Source organism: Melopsittacus undulatus, chromosome 4 (genome assembly GCF_012275295.1).
Source record: "Melopsittacus undulatus isolate bMelUnd1 chromosome 4, bMelUnd1.mat.Z, whole genome shotgun sequence".
NCBI classification, from domain to species: domain Eukaryota; kingdom Metazoa; phylum Chordata; class Aves; order Psittaciformes; family Psittaculidae; genus Melopsittacus; species Melopsittacus undulatus.
Window position 1 is genome coordinate 9706801 of NC_047530.1, and position 14741 is coordinate 9721541.

The following is a 14741-nucleotide window of genomic DNA, read 5'->3' on the forward strand; positions in this document are numbered from 1 at the left end:
AAAAAAAACCCAAATAACAAAACAAAGCCAAACACCTCCCCCCCCCCCAAAACCCTAACAACAAAAAAACCCAAAAAACCCCAACCCAAGAAACAAACACCCCAGAAACAAAACCAAACCAGAATCACTCCAAAATAAAGCCATTCTGCTTCATTTAGAATAAAGATGAAATTCTGATTACCTTCTAGAGGATTTCAGAACATTTGTAAGGTCTGTTGTCCTGATAGAAAGGAACAAAATGCCTTGCTCAACTACAGCAATAGCTTTAAAGTGCTTGTAGTGGATTTGATGATGCTTGAGAGGCATCTTCGTTCCTGACAGCAAACTGCTAACAATTGCTGTCTTGGGCTATCTGCAACTACCTCTTGCAGATCTAGTACAGGATTATCATTTTGGTATTAAAAGTATCTTGACAGGATCATTCCTTTGCAAAAAGAACATTTAAAACACATTATGAATGCAAAATTAATTATCTGGAGGCCATCCAAAGACAATAGTAATGGAGGTACTGTGATAATTAAAATTCACAGTAGCATAATGGCAAACACTTCAAATACTTTGGAAAAATAATAATTCATAAATAGATAGCTGGTGACTGGATTAATAAAGCAATAAGATACATGACCAATATCTATTTAGCAACAAATTAACACAGCTAGCTGATAATAAAAAGGGCAAAAAAATTCTTCTAGTTTATCCACTCACCAGTTTTCTTCCACTTTAATAAAAAGAAAAAAGTAACAAAGCACCACACAAAAAAAGCCCAAAAAAACCCTCAAAAAAACCCCAAAACAACCCACTCTAAAACCCAAACAACAAAAACTAACAACAAAACTAATGTCATGCCAGGAGGTTCATTAAGGCTGACACAGCTTCAAAAAACCACTTGCAGTTAGATAGAAATGTAAAGCATAATACATAGTCTAAATACAAGTTTAAATTTCTCTTTTCATCTATTAATTTAAAAGGCCATAAACTTCCTTGAAAAGCTGGTTAGCCAGAAGTACTTTAATCAAATTACACTTCAGTTAACAGAATCCCTTACAACTTGAAAATAGCAATTCCTGTCCCTCAGCAATCATGCTCTGTTAAAGAACATAAAATGTCCTTTTAACAGAATTAACAGAAGCGCTACAGCATCATATTCAAGTACCTCAAAAGTACTCTTGTATTCTCCATCAGGTTCAGTATCCACTAGTTGATGGGTCACTGATCTTATCTATGTAACTACTGTTACCACCCTCACCTCTACAGCACTCAGGGATGAAGGAAGACAAAATATAAAGTGCTCCTCCCTCTACTTTGCCTACATACTGTAAAATTGTAGTGTTTATTAAAAAGAGAGATACTGTGATAAAAACCAACTCAGAGAAATGAGTCTTCCTTTGATTCTTAAAGCTGTAGTAGTCCCTTAATATTCTTGCTTCTTGCTGGTAAGGTCCAGATTCCGTGTGCCTGCAGAAATTCCCACTCACAACCAAAACTGCCCTGCTGAGTTTCACAGGCTGATATTCTGACAATATCCAGCCCTCAGTAGCTCTTCAAGCTATCCCTGAATTGAAACATGTCTGACATTCAACACAGTCTGAGCAAATCCCACGGATGGCTTAGAGTACGAAGAAATAAACAAAACTGATCTATTCACAGGCAGAACATAATTAACCACTAACACCAACTCAGTGTTCACAGAACCCTGTCCTATGCCTGTACAAGTATGCCAATTCAAACATATAATCACTCCACAAGGGAAAACTCATTATGTAAACTGTTCACTATACAAAGGTATTTTGTTAAGTACTAAGTAGAAACCAATTCAAGCCACCTACCCTTGGGGATCTTAGTTCTGGTTCTTCTTTTTCACTTTCAGTGCTGGAATAATTTTCTTCTGCTTCTTTTTTAACTTCTGTTGGGGGCATTTTTTGTTCCTCCTTCACACTTTCCTCCACTGGTTCCATATGTTTCTGTATGTTTTCTACTACTTTTGGTTCATTGTGATGGATGGTCCTAAACTGAATGTTTGCAGAACGGCAATACTCTTCAAAACCATAAAGATACCTATATATGCAAACAAAGTTTCATTTATATTTCTCTTTATTGAAGTGCATAAAAGCTATTTTCCTGCTCAGAGAAAAGGAAAAGAAGCAGTAACTTGGGGTGGGGGAGGGGTTAATAGTGGGGAGGACAGAACAATCCCAACAAAACCAAGCAACCCAACAAAAAACAACAAAAACCCCTCAAGCCCAAATAAACAAAATAAAAAGCCAGAGAAGATTTTGAGAAGAAACTATTATGCACACAAATCAAATGGTGAGAAAGAATCCACACAGGTGCTTCCCACAAATTTAATTTCATCCCCATCCAATTAAGAGTTCATTACAGTAAAGCCTAAGAACACGTACGCTGTTCTGCAAATGCGTAATGACAGCTAAAATCAGCCTAGTATTAGAATATGGGCATACAAACAAGTTACCACATGGTAACAAACTGCCATGCATCAGCTTGTTTTCTGGTAATTGCCTGTGTGCACACTCTAATCCAGTTATAAGTGAGAGAAATACGAGTTAGCTTATTCCCAAAGGAATAAATATGCAAGTTACAACACACTATCATGTGTCCATACAACATAATTATTTCTACTGTAACAGCAACCCAGTACATATTTGCCAATTACTCTTTTTACGATATTCTTCTCTCTAAAATACAGACCTTAAATACGTGCCCACACTGCAGACAGTCTGAATATTTTCATCTTCATCAACTTTTAACATGAGTCATTAGTCATCCCTATTTAATCAGCCAAATTTCCTTAGGTTCGACTCAAGAGAACCTCATTCTTCCCTTTTACTCAAAAAGCCCAATTGTTTCTTGTCAAACTTCCAGGAGGATAAATAATAAAAATAATTTTTATTTAGAAAAGGTTTCCATTTCAAAAGTTAAAACACAACTGAAAACCAGGGGTCAGAATAAAAGAATTTATGCATTTATTCATTACAGCGATTTTACTACTTCATCTTGTCACATCCACCACAGCAACGTAAACTAAACTGCCCTAAAGCCATTATTCTACAGATTCCACAAAGATGGTATTTAAATATGCAGTCTGAAACATATCTATCTCTATCAATGTTTTTCAGGAAGCTAAAGAAACTGGTGTAAAATTCTCACTGCATGCAGCATCTACAAAATTTGAATTTGCCAAAGCTTTTTTTTTTTTAATAATTTCATTGTTGTACTCTAGAATAACATCATCACATGCTGAAAGTGAATGCTTCTTGATAAGGAAATTAGCAGAATTCTAGTGTATTAGAGCAACAGGAACTTATGCAGGCCTCCACCGTTTTAATCCTCAGTACTGGAAAATGCTCAGAACTGTTAAGTGAAGAATGAGAACTACAGTTTCACTAACCTATCTCAAATTGCTTGAATATTGCACATGCTACTAAAAAAAAACCACTCAGGAAAATTGTTTCCACGGTCATACAATATGAGAACTTACTTTCTATAAGCAGTTTTTACATTGTAGGAAGCAGCCGAGTTCAAAATAGGAATGCCAAGGTCCATATAAATTTGCTTCCATACAGCACCACTCTCAATCTTGGGGATGGGAAAAAAAAAAGGAAGAAAAAAAATGAAGTTTTCAGGTTTTCTTAACTGAGAACATTAAGGAATGTTACCTAACACAGCCACAAGCCACAGCCCTTAAGAATGAACAGAGATACATAGTTCAGGAAATGTTCAACACTTACATTGTCACACCCACCCTGCTGATATACCAGTCTAAAAAGTTGGAAGAGATTAAGGTCCTTGTAGCCCAGAACAGGTGGTTTATTGATAGGAGTACCTAAATAAAACAAAACCAGAAATAAGAATTTACCACAAAGAACAACAAACCACTTCTTCCATTCCATTTGGTTACTAATCTTTTTCTACATTTTAAAATCTGTATTTAATAATTCCAAGATAAAAGTCACAAGAAGTTAGTAGCTTCCAGTCAGGAATTAAGGCTTCACCTTCTTTTGAATGCATCACTTATTTCTGGGTGGTTGATTAGCACACTGGCACCAGCTGCCTCCTAACTGCGGTTTCTGGACCTCCTTTCAGATTTGTGCCATCAAACTGGCTGCATCCCACTGTCCCTCTCCTGAACGGGGAAAACAGCCAGAATTGCAGCAAGCTCCACAGAACACCTGATGAATGCTGTTATAGAGCAATGTGTGAAGAGATTAACTCAAAACACTGTGGTCTGAAAGGAATGAGGAAGCAGCAGCAATGCTGGATTAGGAAATGATATACACAGGCAAATTGTCAGACTGTGAAAAAGCACAAAGCCTTAAGAGGATGTGACTGTTTGGGACAGCTGTGGCAAAAAAAAGGACGAACTCAAATCGGATGAGTGGCAATGATGTAAAGAACAATGATTAACTGCAAAAGGAGAAAACAAAAGTGACTTGGGGCAAGTGGCTGCATATGTAGACAGTATTGCTCCCAGTAAGGAAGAATATCAGACCTCACACCCTGCTGCTTCTCATCTTCACTCAGTTATATTTGGAATCATTAAAATAATGTTATAGGACTCTGAGAACACTGTCACAATCACACAAATCAAAACATACATACTAAGAGAACCAAATGTAGAACAAATCCTGGGGGAAAAGAAATCTTAGCGGGGGGTGGGGGGGAATAAAAGAAATTAATGTACACAGGCAGTGGAAAAAACCCAGTCCTGAAAAAGTCCTGTACGTTGCTCTATCAACATACTAGCTTAAATGACAGTGTCTGGGCTGAGCCTTCAAATTTGGTGTACAAATGCTTTTTTCTTCTGTTTCTCTAAGTGCCTGTATGCACCACATGATCCCTACATGGTTTATAGTCTGAGACTGCTTAAGAAAGGGAGTGAGGAAGGAGAAAAACAGAAAAGACGGAAGAATCATGCTACAAGAAAGAAAACTGTGGATTAGTCCAGCAGCATAAGAGTATTTTTTTTTCCAAACAGACATAGACTCTTACTCCCCCAAGGCAGGTTATTCTCCAAGAAACACTGGTTATACACAGAAAGCCTCAAAATTATATTGGATGAACTCCAGTATATTTTCATACATATTTCAGTATCAGTTTATAAACCTGTGATAAGAACTGGCAATAGTGAATAGACTTGGAATTGTTCTTTTATGATCCTGTGGGCTAGCACACACCTCGCTGATAAGGATGCAGAGCCTCCTTTACAGAGGTAATGTGATTTCTCCCCCAGATTTTAAAATACAAGAAGAAAACTGGGGGAGGAGTAGGGGAAAATATTTATGCACTACATGCACTTTACATTTTACTCTTAGCTTGGTTACTTCAAATTCAGGTACATCAACATTTGCTGTACTAAATGCTGCTACAAAAATATAATTCAGGTAACTTTTGTCAAGGAAAAAGAAAGAAAAATAGAGTAAAAAGGCAACAGTTACACTTGTAATCAACCTCCACCAGTGTTATTGCTGGATTAACACAGTATTCAAATTGTAACAGCAAGTTCATGAATGGAATGAACAAATATACTGTAAAAGATAAAACTCCAGGTGGTTTTTTTTGGCCTTTTTTTTTTAAGCAGCAGGGGTGTGCAGAAAAGGAACAGAAAACCTTCCATTTTAGTCCAGTCTCATCAGAACTTCAGATGTGAATGGCTTATGCAGTAACAGTTCTCTCCAGTCAGCGGGTATATCCTGCTCTCTATACACAGAACATGCACTTGCAGTGCATACCTTAGACCAGGACTCTTTCAGTATAGTCTCACCTAATTCTGTAAAGACATATTTAAAATATGCTATTTTCTTGTTCTAGCTACAGGACAAAGTAACAATCTCTTAAGTTGTCTCTTCAGGCAAGTATCACTGCTACATCTGCATATGATTGAGATAGTTCTGCAAGGAGACTAAGATGACATAACTCCCATTCCCTGCTGGCTGAATTTCACCATTCATGAACAGCCTCCTTAGGTTCCAGTCTCAGACTAACAGCAGCAAAGTTCCCAGCCATGGCTGTCACAACAAGCAATCAACCAAGAGCTTATTTAACAGGGATTGTTAGCATAAAAAAGGTTTTGTGAAAGCAAAACAAAAACAAAACACCTCTGGAGGGATTTGTGTTTCCTCTGTGTGCTGTGCTTCAAAGTAGAAGTAGACCAGCCACATGTGAAAACAGGTGAAAGTGTTTCTCCTTGCACCAGACTAGCTGTTATTTTTTCATTGACATGAGAAATATGCTCATAATAATACCCATTACATTTAAAAGCTATTTTTAAAAGCCATTAAAGTAGGCTACAGATTAAATTATAAATAAATACAGTAATTGTTACCTCTGTCTTCCATAAACTTGTAAAGCTGTTGGAGGAAGTTGTCCCTCTCTTCAGGATCAAGCTCTTCCTCAGGCTGTGAAAACAAATGCAGTCATAATGAAAACATAAAATATACGAAGTAACAATTTATTTGTACAAAAGCCTAAGAGTGAGAGCTAAACCCAAATCACTTCCCATTTGGCCCTGCACCCAAATAATGGTGAAATATGCAGAAACCGAATTTTACTCCAGAGACTGAAGTGTGTACCTCGAGAAAAAGAAAATGCACATCAGGGAAAGCCTCAATCAATGACATAAAGAATGTAAGTATGACCCTAAAAATGAAAACACTAATACACTTTCCATACAGTTCTAAGCAGAACTTTTATGCATATTTATAAGACTGAAGCAGTTCACAGGAGCTCTAGGGGTTTTGGTTTGGGTTTTGTTTGTTTGGGGTTTTCTTGTTTAACTCATCCTCTTTACCCCAGCTCTAGCTAAGGTTGCAGAACACTTCTTTCTCCAGCCATTCCTGATACTCCACATAGTACTTTTATTTTTTATGATTTAGATTCCACTGCTTGATTTCAGCTCATATTTGGAAACACTTTTAGTGCTGCTTCTGTAATTTATTATTGTAATTTTTTTAGTTTTACCTTTCCAACCTAAAAGTCTTAAAGAGATTAACACGAACTTTATGGGAAGTAGCCCACAATGTGAAATATTTTTTTTTCTATTCATGTGGAAACCATGAAAACACAGTACATTTATTGGGGGTGGGAATGGAGAAAGAGAGATATAATGTCTACATATACTCCATGGATTTTTAAGACTCTAGCAGAGAGAGAGAGAAAAAAAAAAATCCCTGCAACACTTTACACATGCCACTTTCTTCCTGCCAGCCTGGCAATCATAGGGATTGCTGGTAAGGCAGTTTGCGCAGGAAAGACTGCAGCTGTCTTGAAGGAAAGACGTAACAGTATGTGTCAAAAGAATCTTATCATTCCATTATTAAAAATAACAGAAAAGTCACAAGCAGTTCCAGAAGGAAACCAGAATAGCAATTTCAATTTCAGTCATTTCTGCATTCTGTAAACTTTAAGCTTCAAGGCAGGAAGACAGGCAGTGAAATGTAAATGTATATGCTACTGTTGTGTTAACCAGAAAGCAATCTGCCCAGCATCAGAATGAATTTCAACCCTGCCTGCTTTAGTGAATGCTGAGCTTCGAAGCCCAGCAGGGCTAACCTGCAATCAGGTATAGACAATACCTGTTTCCTATTTTCCTATTTTTTTTGGGAAATAACTGGAGAAAATTAAATGAATCATCACAACATTGTACATCATCAGTAACCATTTGCTCATACTGCATTATAGGGATCAGATAAAGAGAAACAGTTATCTATAAGATTAGTATAACCTACTAGGTTAACAAATTAATCATTGCTATATAAACCACTTCTTTCTTCTCTCTAACTAGACTGCGAACCAACTTCAGGATAGAAAAGTTTCTACCATCTACTCTAATGTTTACCAATGAAAGGCAATACAATTTGAACTAAGCGAACTAAATATATCTATATAACAATAAACATCCTGAAATACTTCTGAATAGTTGAATTCAAACCATTTCTTTCGTATAGGCATAATGCCAAACCAGAACTATAGGTTAGAACTGCAGAAATGTAGGTTAAAAATAGCACTCTTGCAGACAGAATGCTGTTTCACTGATAACAAGTATTTTCAGCTTAAGAAAAGCAGAAAGGAAAGATGAAAAGCTGTTTTATATACTTATAGGACAGGGGCATAACGCCCAACTGCAATATTCATCCACTGTGTGAGACATCCTGAGTCCTGCACCTGCTTCTGTGTCGATGGTGTATGAGTTAGGTTGCCACCCCTTGACAGACAGAGCCTGAAAGGTGCCTGGCACCAATACCAGAGGAAATACCAAACCCTTCAGAGAGGTGATCTGAGTAAGATCTGAAAGTCTGACCAAGGAATAAATCACAGTTCAGCTATTTCAAAGTCTTTTTCTGCTACTGGCCAAAATGAGAAAGTCCAACCCTTCACTGATATGCCTATTACAACATTAAAAGATACATGAACTTTTATAAGTGGTAAATTTTTAATCCACGTTATCTATTCGTAACTGGACATAATGAATTCCTAGGAGTGTCTATGGCTCCGAGTTACAGTTTTATTTTAAATACTTCAAACATCACCTAAGATGCTGTATCAGCAACCTTAAATCTGCACCTGAAATAAAAAAAACCTGATACCACAATTTGTAATCACCAGCAGTGGGTGACAGAAGAACTAAAATTCCCAGTATCTGTTTCCAGCAGGCACTGGGTCAACACTGCTAGTTGCCAGAACTCACTTTCATCCTGACACATCCGTTTTAGGCTGGGCGTAAGTTAAGTTCACAGTGACAATTGCGCAGTCAGTTTCTTAGGAGTTCTGTCTCTCTGTTTCATTTTATTCTTATATAAGTGGTGCAAAAAAGAGAAACTGCAGTCAAAGATATGTCCGACTGCGAGGCAAAACAATATGCAATTTTTAAGTGGAAGGAGTTCAAAATGGAGACATTCCTGTTCTTCATCCAATACCCATAAGTAATGCAAGATGAGAAAATCTTTTTTGTCTCAGGGTGAGAGGCTGAACAAGAATCACCAGGATGCCCTTTTTTGCCCATAATTAAAAAGTTGAAACATTATGGGTTTGAGATTTTTTGCTTCTGACTAGCAGGTCACATCAATTAGAAAATACTGTAAGGAGTAAACAATAAAAATCAACAGCTACACAGGATCTCTGTATAAGGGAAATACTTCTTTCCCAGCGCTATTTCTTATTGCTTTCCAAGTAATACTGTGTTCAAGTAATTCGTAAAATTATTTTAAGAATAAGAACCAGTAAATAAGCACAGCATGAAACACACAGAAACTTGCAGAAAACTTGTCAATGGTTTTGCTTCATTTTGTTTCAAGCCAACTTCATTTACCATGAGTTTTCCTTCTGTCTTCAGCATTATTTCAAAGAGTATAGCTCTGTTATCCTGACTCATCATTTACTCTACAAAAGATGTTAAACCTTCTGTGGATGCTCACCTGTAGAGCTGAGTGGGAGCACTAAGGATGAAACAATTTCTTCTTCAAAACAAAGAATGAATTGCTACCTAGAAGCACATATACCATATACTCAAAATCAACATGAGGCAAAAGTACCAGGGATCTTTCTTTTATGTTATTAATAAACCGCCAATACCATAAACTCTTCTTTGAAATAAATACAAGCTAGGAGGAAGAACAATGTGTACAGGCTTTGGAGTTCAGAAGAGTACATGATCAAGACAAGCTGCCACAATTAGAGTTAATGTAATTTTGTTGCTTCAGAGTACTTAAATGTGTTTTCATCACTTGCACATTTGCTTTCTGATGCCAAGTTTGAATGCTAATTAAGGAAATGAAAAGAATTAAACCGACTGCAACAAGTTAACAGCTTTACACCATGTGGAGATTTAGAGTGATCTTAAAAATGTTAGTTTCTACCAACCAGGAATTCAACCATCTTCAACAATGACTCACTCTAGAGCTGTGCCTCAGTTTGCAAGTTCTTCATTCCTTTTGGAAGGAATATTCTGAGAATGACCAGTTAGCATAAAATTGTGAGCAAGAAAGTTTGTGTGAAGAACGTCTGTGCATGGTATGATGCAGGTCATAGTTCACAGTAGCCAAAATCACTCCAAATACATGTATGCATGAGAAGGATGATTAGTTAATCAATATTTAGCTAGGGTTTTTTTAAAGTTATTCTGCATATTACACATCACAGCTACTTGGGGTTTGTTTGTTTTTTAATATATGTAAATAAACCACTTGTTTCTGCATACCATTCTTCATTAACTTTGAAATTACTGTATTCCTGTATTTAACTTTTAGAGTCAGATTTTTCAATGTTATCTTAAAATACAGAGAGGTTACAAGAGAAATGGACAATTTGGGTATCATTTTATGTGGCCTCCCACAGTCACTTAAATATTTGAGAATAGATGACTACTGACCATTTGGAGGAATCTCAAGCTCCTAAAACACATCATGGATTTCATCCTCATGGACTCATCCCTCCTTTATGAACTTAGTGCAAAGAAAATATACAGTAATGACTTATTGTGAGAATCAAAATCTGTGCTTATCTGCAGAATAAGTACACTGAAAAATGCTTCTGGCACTTTCCCTGTTCAAAAACATAAAGGAACTCTGACCAATGTTTCTTGATGATGCTGTGGTGCAAGAATCCTAAAAATTTTAAATGAGTGCACACTATTAAACATAGTACACATACATATGTCAGGTGACTGCCAAAATGAAGACTAAGAAAATTCCTCTAAGCATACACCTTGAGGTGCTACAGCTCCTTTTACAATGAGAGTCACCCCCAGCTAGCTGGATAGTTTCCATTAATGTTTTTTGCATGTTTGATTAAGGGAGGGAAAAGTGAAAGAACAAGGAACTGTAATTAACGTGACACAGATAAACTGAAAGAGTCTCTCAAAGACAGTGTTATAACTAATTCTATAGGTAAGACAGAAATCCCTTTTTGATATTATTAAATGATATAATATTGAAACTTGCAAAATTCAAACTCTAAAGAACAAATGCCTTACTTTTATCTTACATGAATGTATTTATTCAGAACACATACTGAAGATGTATCTCAAATAACTGCATGTTAGATCTTGATTCTTTTAGAACCAGAATGGCCTACAGGGAGACTGAGAGGCAAAACCAAATGTTGCCTCCATGTTCCCTGGTAAAACTGGGAGTATTTGACTATGTAATCATGAGAAATGAATAAGTATGATTTTTTCCCTAACCGAACAACTTACAAAGAAGCAAATACAGTAGTATATATAATGCAAATTTTAATAAAAATCAGGTAATGTTCCGAAAGCTTCTATTTTTATACTGAGATATGCAGATGAGATTTTCTCTTTCCTTTTAGCTGCAGTGCATTGTTTGACTGCCAAATGTGCCCTCAAAACACAGTTAATTCTCTTGTTCTGACATGTTGGAAACTGGCTAAGAACCAAAAGCAATATTCAAATTTTTATCTGGATTCAAATTCATTGAGTGATTCTTTAAACTTTCATTTGATAAAGAATTTTTTTCTATAGTGCCTCTGGATTTTTTCACTTTTCAAGATGCAAGCAGTATCTATTCTGTTATTCAAACCTCACACTGTGAATGACAAGTAATCCTGAGTTGCCCCATGCACTGCAATTACTGTCAAAAATCCAACAGTCCGACCATGCTGAGCAAGTCGGTGTAGTACAATTTCCATTAACGTCAATGACAAGCAATTTCCACTGCATCCTCCTCTGTAGTCAACTTTGGACCACATGAGTCCATTACCACCACCATACTGGTTCCAACCCTTAGCTTATAAAAGCCAAACAAGAACAACTACATAAAACCTGGAAACCCTGTTGTACCAATTCTACTGTACTTTAAGATGTTACAAAAGGCAGCACAATTAGAAAGCCTATGTTAGAATCAAGTTACAGATTTTAACCCAGATACTGGAAAAATGGCAGGATCTATGGTAGATCTCTTTGCTCCATAATCGCTATTAAAGATCCTACTTCAGAAAAACAGGATCCTTTCCACTCCCAGAATTAGACTTTTCTGACTGAATTTATCTTCTCATTATATATTAAGTAGATCTGTGTCCATTTGATTGATTTAATGAAGGCCTATCATGGCTGGTCAGCAGCTGGGCAGGTCTTGACAGCAAAGCTGCTGTGTATTTCAGAAGATGGGGGGAAAGGTAATGTTTAAAATCTCTCTCCCATCTCTAGTGATAGAACAATTTGCAGTTTTAAAACAAAAGGCCCACTGAGAATATTCTGGGAGAGGATGGACAGAAGCTATTTATGACCTTGATTAATAAAGGAGAAACGCTACAAAATGTAAATGCAAAATTTGAGTGATTCAACATCTGTAGACAAATAAAGACAAAAAAATCCACTTGTCGATTCTCTCTGCAACTGGTGTTACTGCCTTTATAAGGGAAAAGAAAAAAGAAATTGAAAAATTCCCTAAATGCTATCTAATTGCTATGCAATATCTCGCATAGCCCACAATTAAAATAAGATGATGTACTGTAACAGCTGAATCAGAAATTTGATTTAATGGGGCAGCATGACAGTTCTGCTCTGAAATAATCTACAAAGATTAATATCTCCCCTCTACTACATAGCTTCAGCATGAAGATGCTCACTTTATTTTTACATGCCTACTTGTCACCTGGAAATAATGGATTCTACACCTTCTCCTACCAGCATATCTACCTGTCTGGAATCCTTTGCTTTACTACTCTATATTTAGATTATTCTTCTAAAATAACCTCTATTTCTTTGACAAGAATGCCTTTTTTTTTTCTTAAAAAAAAAGCCCACAAAAAATCAACCAACAAGCTCCCCCCTCCCCCTTCTTTGTTTGAAACACACTGCACTTTTATGCAATAGCCATGGAAAATATTAAAAATGGATATTAGAAAGTTACTATAGCAATCCTTGATTTTTAGTGACTGATACTCTGCAATTTAAACCAACGTTAATACAAACAGACCAACACAGACTGCAACAGTTCACACCCTGCAAAATGTGGCCTATTCAGTCCTTTTCACTGCAAACAGGAAAAAAAAGAGGATTTTATATTCTGCAGACATTTATCCTTATATTTATCTAATCACAGCATTATTCTCATACAGACATCTACCCCATTTTCCCGAACACTGTTATCAAGGCATACAATTAACACCTAAAAATAGATTCTTATTGTCTTTTTTACCTGGAAAGCTCTACCCTGGTTGCATGCTCCACCAGACAGTTCCCAGATCACAATTCTAATTCAAATCCGCATTCTTAACAACCATGTTAACATTACAGATTAAAACACAGAATCCTTACCTAGGAGCTGCATTCTTTCAAATGTAAAATGGTTTTACTTCCTCTCTATCTAGTCTGCCTACTGCCTGGACGTATTTCAGCCTGACTTCCATATATTTGCTGGCTTTCTCTCTCTCTGTACGGCACCCGCAGTTATACGGCATTACTTACATTCTCTTCCATATAAAAAAAACTAAAAATTAAAATAAATAATAATAAAACCCCAGACATTACATGGAAGGCAAAGCAAAGAGACAGCCCATTTCAGAGCATCTGGCAAACCTCCTCCTGGCCGCCGGCCAAGCCTCCGCTCCAGAGGCCTCCCCCCCAGCTTCCCGCTCTCTACGCATGCGCGCTGCCAGCCAACACTCGGTTGCCGTAGCAACGCTGTAGGCCGCCTCCAAGTATGAACGGCCATTCTGTGCTGGGGCTGACAAGGCCGCACGCTGCAGGGCGCGCGAGAGGGGGACGGGGAGGGACCTCCCTCAGGAGGCAAGATTTACCGCATTTTTCTACCGAAACGCATGTTTCCGAGCGTCCAGTGAGAATCACACAACGAGGGGAAAGAAACAAATCCAACAGCCAAGCACACCCCCTACTCCTAAAAACTGGCAGCGGAAATAAACGGAAATGCTGTACACAGCTTTGATGACATGAAGAAACTGGCTTTGTGGAGAAGGAACCACTCAAACCAGTCCAATGCAGAAAAATATTATACTGTAACTATTAGACAGCAAGTCCACCTCCACTGTGGCTGATTCATGACCTGTGACACTGGTGTTAAAAATTCTAATGTACCGTTCCTAAACAGCATCTTAGGCACCAAAGAGCTTTTAATGGGCACTTTGCCTTAGCTTACATTTTCAGCCTACTGCTTTTCCTTCAATACAGAATCATAGAATCATAGAGTAGTTAGGGTTAGAAAGGACCTTAAGATCATCCAGTTCCAACCCCCCTGCCATGGGCAGGGACACCTCACACTAAACCATGTCACCCTAGGCTCTGTCCAACCTGGCCTTGAACACTGTCAGGGATGAAGCATTCACAGCTTCCCTGGGCAACCCATTCCAGTACCTCACCACCCTAACAGTAAAGAATTTCTTCCTTATATCCAAGCTAAACCTCTGCTGTTTAAGTTTTAACCCATTACCCCTTGTCTTATCACCACAGTCCCTAATGAATAGTCCCTCCTCAGCATCCTTATAGGCCCCCTTTAGATACTGGAAGGCTGCTATGAGATCTCCACGCAGCCTTGTTCTCCAGCCCCAAAGTTTGTCCTTTTTCTTTTAATTAAACTACTGTTTTCAGAAACAAGTTACATTTTATACAACCTATACATGAAGTACAAAAGAAAATACAAAGTTACTTTTATTTAGGGTTAGATTACTACTACCAGGCTCAGCACCAATTTTTGCTTTTGCCTCTCTCCTGACCCATATTCTTTCCATCACTCTTCCCTGCCTTGCATTCT

The 14741-nt window shown here is 37.4% G+C and overlaps 1 protein-coding gene across 2 annotated transcripts in view; it reads right to left on the reverse strand.

The window, feature by feature from the left end:
* ARID4A (AT-rich interaction domain 4A) overlaps window positions 1-14741 on the reverse strand; it is a 50211-nt gene that overhangs the window by 12035 nt on the left and 23435 nt on the right. For both annotated transcript variants that reach the window (XM_005143895.3, XM_005143894.3), the window contains exons 12-15: window positions 6341-6413; window positions 3747-3841; window positions 3497-3594; window positions 1827-2055 (exon numbers count right to left, since the gene is read on the reverse strand). In XM_005143895.3, the coding sequence (XP_005143952.2) occupies window positions 1827-2055; window positions 3497-3594; window positions 3747-3841; window positions 6341-6413 (495 nt within the window). The remainder of the gene's footprint in view (window positions 1-1826; window positions 2056-3496; window positions 3595-3746; window positions 3842-6340; window positions 6414-14741) is intronic.